This window comes from Lutjanus erythropterus, chromosome 19, assembly GCF_056507025.1.
Source record: "Lutjanus erythropterus isolate fLutEry1 chromosome 19, fLutEry1.hap2, whole genome shotgun sequence".
In the NCBI taxonomy this organism is placed as follows: domain Eukaryota; kingdom Metazoa; phylum Chordata; class Actinopteri; order Lutjaniformes; family Lutjanidae; genus Lutjanus; species Lutjanus erythropterus.
In genome coordinates this window covers 895,001-900,000 of record NC_139335.1, presented here as the reverse complement: position 1 = coordinate 900,000, position 5,000 = coordinate 895,001, and the positions used below count along the sequence as shown (strand labels likewise).

The window sequence follows — 5,000 nt, the reverse complement described above, 5'->3', positions numbered from 1 at the left end:
CACTCTTCTTCCGCCCACATCCCTCTCTGCTCTACTTCCTCTCATCCCTCCTTCTCCTCCCTCCAGCTCCCTGCTCTTTATCTGTGTGTGTGGGTGAGGACGACTATCACTCCGTCACCGCACACAGAAAGACAGAAAGACAGAAAGACAGAAAGAAAAGACAGATTCATTTGCATTTTAAACGACGCAGCGTCAGGTGAAACTTTTCGCGGAATCAGCTGTGATCGATGTCACCATGACCAGTTTCTACTGAGATCAGCCTCATTTTATTCTGCTGATTTCACCTGAACAAACGTCTTTCTGCTGGTTTTAGTACATTAAGAAGTTCTGCTGTATGATCCTGCGGCTTCCTGACACGTTTCTCAGCTTATTTTTTTCATTACCTGAATTGTATGCAGTTTTATGTGTGTAAATCAATAAATACATAAAAATGAAATGTTACTAAGCTGGTGACTGATGTAGATTAACTTGTTTATTAGCTCCATTAATGTCCTCAAACAACATCTCTTTTAAAAAATATCTTCAAAATGTGGTTTTCTTTTCAACATAGACGAGTTGAGCACAGAGCAGGTCAACGTACAGGAAACAGGAAAAGTTCTGCTGGCCTCAACTGTTATTGGAGCACATAGAAAAAGGGGCGGGGCTCAGGAAGAGTCACTCATTTGAGACCTTGGCTGCGTCACACCAGAAAGAGGCACAGTGAAAGTTCTGTCATTAGTGACCACTGGCGTCGTCCTCTCTCTCTTTACCCCGTTTCCTGTCTACCTGTTTCCCTGTCCTTCCTCTGGACCAGAGTGTTGGACGGACAGACAGACAGACAGACAGACAGACAGTGAGACAGAGATACAGACAGACAGACAGACAGTGAGAGAGACATACAGACAGACAGAGAGACAGACAGACAGACAGACAGAGAGACAGACAGACAGAGAGACAGTGAGACAGACAGACAGACAGAGAGACAGACAGACAGAAAGAGAGACAGACAGACAGACAGACAGACAGAGAGACAGACAGAGAGACATACAGACAGACAGACATACAGACAGACAGAGAGACAGAAAGAGAGACAGACAGACAGACAGAGAGACAGACAGAGAGACAGACAGACAGACAGAGAGACAGACAGACAGACAGACAGACAGAGAGACAGACAGAGAGACATACAGACAGACAGACATACAGACAGACAGAGAGACAGAAAGAGAGACAGACAGACAGACAGAGAGACAGACAGAGAGACATACAGACAGACAGAGAGACAGAAAGAGAGACAGACAGACAGACAGAGAGACAGACAGAGAGACAGACAGACAGAGAGACATACAGACAGACAGAGAGACAGACAGAGAGACAGACAGACAGACAGAGAGACATACAGAGAGACATACAGACAGACAGACAGACAGAGAGACAGACAGACAGAGAGACAGAAAGAGAGACAGACAGAGAGACAGACAGACAGAGAGACAGACAGACAGAGAGACAGAAAGAGAGACAGACAGACAGACAGAGAGACAGACAGACAGACAGAGAGACAGACAGAAAGAGAGACAGACAGACAGACAGACAGACAGTGAGACAGACAGAGAGACAGACAGACAGAGACAGAAAGAGAGACAGACAGAAAGAGAGACAGACAGAAAGAGAGACAGACAGACAGAGAGACATGCAGACAGACAGACAGAGAGACAGACAGACAGACAGACAGACAGGGAGACAGACAGAGAGACAGAAAGAGAGACAGACAGAAAGAGAGACAGACAGACAGAGAGACATGCAGACAGACAGAGAGACAGAGAGACAGACAGACAGACAGAGAGACAGACAGACAGAGAGACAGACAGACAGACAGAGAGACAGACAGAGAGACAGACAGACAGACAGAGAGACAGACAGAGAGACAGACAGACAGACAGAGAGACATACAGACAGACAGACAGACAGACAGACAGACAGTGACACAGACAGACAGACAGACAGACAGACAGACAGAAGAAGGCGGGGCAGAACATAAAGCCGCTCAGACGGCGTCAGCAGCAGAAATACAAACCTGCAGCTACGAGACAGAAACTAACCCCACTGTGTGTCCCGGGCAGAGAAAACTGGTCACAGAGTCACATGACATTAAATCAAAGTGTCAATAAGCAGAGAGACGCTGTGGACAGACAGACAGACAGACAGACAGACAGCACTGCAGCACAGCTCCTGCATGTATTCATACCTCCGTTACGCAGCCGTGCACACGTGCAGACACACGGCGCTGTGAGCACGTTCTGTCTGTAACGTGAGCGTGTGAAGGATACTGCTGCAGCAGAACCTGCTGTAACCTGTCGGCCGTCAGGAAGATGGGATGTGTCAACATGAAGTCATCCAGCAGGGTTTCTGCACACACACACACACAAACACAGAGGTTAGATTTACACACTGCACTTGAACGTCACTTAGAATCAGGCGGTAACCTGCAGGGTCTGAAAAATGAAGCTCAACAGACAAAAACTGCAGTTCCTGAAGTGTCCACTGGTCCACTGGCTCCAGTCCTCACAGACCTCCATCTTAAAATGTCCAACTTTACAGTTTAGACCAAAAAAAAAACAAGAGAAAACAACATGATATCCAAAATCTAACACAATATCTCTTCCCGTGATCGATACGTCGATATATTCTGCTGCCGTGATCCAGAGACTGAAGATCTACAGTCAGTTCACAGACAGGTGAAGACAACCACACACACACTAATACATGGAAATGATCAATCACACATTTGAATATACGACTGAACACAGTCAACAGACATCCTCTGCTGCCTCGCCTCTGTTTCATGGCACAAATTAATGCTTTCTTTTAATCTGATTATAAAAAGACAACAGTTTGTAGCATAAAGACTGAAAGCAGCAGGGAAACTACCAGCAAACTACCAGCAAACTACCAGCAAACTACCAGCAAAGCTCCATCAAAAGAGAAAAAAATCCATCGTCCAAAAACTAAAAAGCCGAAGAGTTTATCTGAAGAGATGACAGAGTTTGCATCGGACGATTATTTTCTCGATTAAGAGGTCAGATATTCAGTTTACTGTCAGAGAGGAGTAAACCAGAAAATATTCACATTTCAGAAGCTGAAATCACAGAATATGGACTTTTTTCTTTAAAAAAAATTACTCAGAACAGTTAATCGATAAATTAATCCTGTCACAATTTTCTCAACTGAAAAATAGGTCTAAACACGTGGAACGTCGACACGCTCCACATGTTTGGATCTGTTTTTCACGTCTTTCCTGCAAGCTAAGATCAGGGAATGTTCTTCTTAAAAATGACTTCAAACAATTCATTGATTAATTAATCCTGTCACAATCTTGTCAATTAAAAATAGTACGTATGTCCGTGCGCTCCACATGTTTGGGCCTATTTTCTTTCTGCTAACAATTATTTTCATTCTCAATCAATCTGTTGATAATTTTTTCCATTAATCAATTAATTATTTGGCCTATAAAATGTCAGAAAATATTGATTGATTATCAAAACAGTTGGCAATTAATACAATAGTAGATCCATAATTGATTAATGCTCTTCCACATAATGTTGCTAAAAATGACAAAATTGAAAAAGTTGTTAAAGAAAATCAGAGATGTAAAAGACAAAATTTAACTCAACATGTTTTTGTCTCTGTTACATGAAATAAACCCTGAAGACACACACACACACACACACACACACACACACACACACACACACACACACACACACACACACACTCTGTAAATGTAGGTCATGAAGACATATTTAGCCTTGACGAGTTTGTTGTTTCAGACGCAAAACCAGAACAGAAGCTCCTATGAAACAAAAATTGGAGAGAAAGTGAGATTTATCTATTTTTAAAGACGTCCGGAGAGAAACGCTGCAGAGTGAGACGTTCAGTTAAAACCTGTTTTCCTGAACTAAAACACAGCGTCTCACTCTCACACACTGTCTCACTCTCACACACTCTGTCTCACTCTCTCACTCTGTCTCACTCTCTCACTCTGTCTCACTCTCACACACTCTGTCTCACTCTCTCACTCTGCTGCTGCTGCAGTAATCGGCTGTAATTTAAGATGCTGAAGCAGCACGACTCAGACAAAACCTGTGGTCACATTTACTAAAATACACTGCTGGTCTGTGTGTGTGTGTGTGTGTGTGTGTGTGTGTGTGTGTGTGTGTGTGTGTGTGTGTAGAGAGAGAGAGGGATGCATGCTGCAGTGGGCGTGTCCTGTCGGGGTCCGCCTCTCTGCAGGCGGTTACCATAGAGACACCACGTTGCCGACAGTGAGAGGATGAAGAGGAAAATGAGTGAGCGTGTGTGTGTGTGTGTGTGTGTGTGTGTTATTGATAACTGAGTCAGACTGATATTAGACTCTGATAGTGATGATGTGGCTGATTGATTGGTCATATAATCAATACTACACCAAATTCATCCTGACTATAAATCTTCCTGTTCCAGTTTTTTATTGTGTTGATCTGAGTCCTTTAATATTGATTATCTGTTAATATTTACTGTCAATATTACTGATACTCACCTGATGATTGAGTAAATACGTCTGACACACTATCATTGATCATCAGCCGCTTGATCCAAATACTGAAGGTTCTGATTCAAAACTAATAATCAGATCAGTTTAAATTATTCAACTGAGAGAAAGAAACAGTAGAGTTCAGTAAAGAAACAGTAGAGTTCAATAAAGAAACAGTAGAGTTCAGTAAAGAAACAGTAGAGTTCAATAAAGAAACAGTAGAGTTCAGTAAAGAAACAGTAGAGTTCAGTAAAGAAACAGTAGAGTTCAGTAGAGTTCAGAAGAGTTCAGTCAGGGGAATCACATTTGATTGGCTGTACCAGTTGAAACCAGTAGAAGTCAGGTCAGTAGAGTGCAGATCTGTCATGTATGTATTTTAGAACATTCTGTTCTCTGTTTAGAACCTAACGAGCAAACAGGCAGCTTTAGAACAATCAGTACAGGAATCTGTGTT

General features: G+C 42.8%; 1 protein-coding gene across 1 annotated transcript in view; it reads right to left on the bottom strand.

Moving 5' to 3' along the window:
* rapgefl1 (Rap guanine nucleotide exchange factor (GEF)-like 1) overlaps window positions 1-5,000 on the bottom strand; it is a 42,210-nt gene that overhangs the window by 13,125 nt on the left and 24,085 nt on the right. The window contains exon 4 of the mRNA XM_084744804.1: window positions 2,307-2,385. Within this exon, the coding sequence (XP_084600930.1) occupies window positions 2,307-2,385 (79 nt within the window). The remainder of the gene's footprint in view (window positions 1-2,306; window positions 2,386-5,000) is intronic.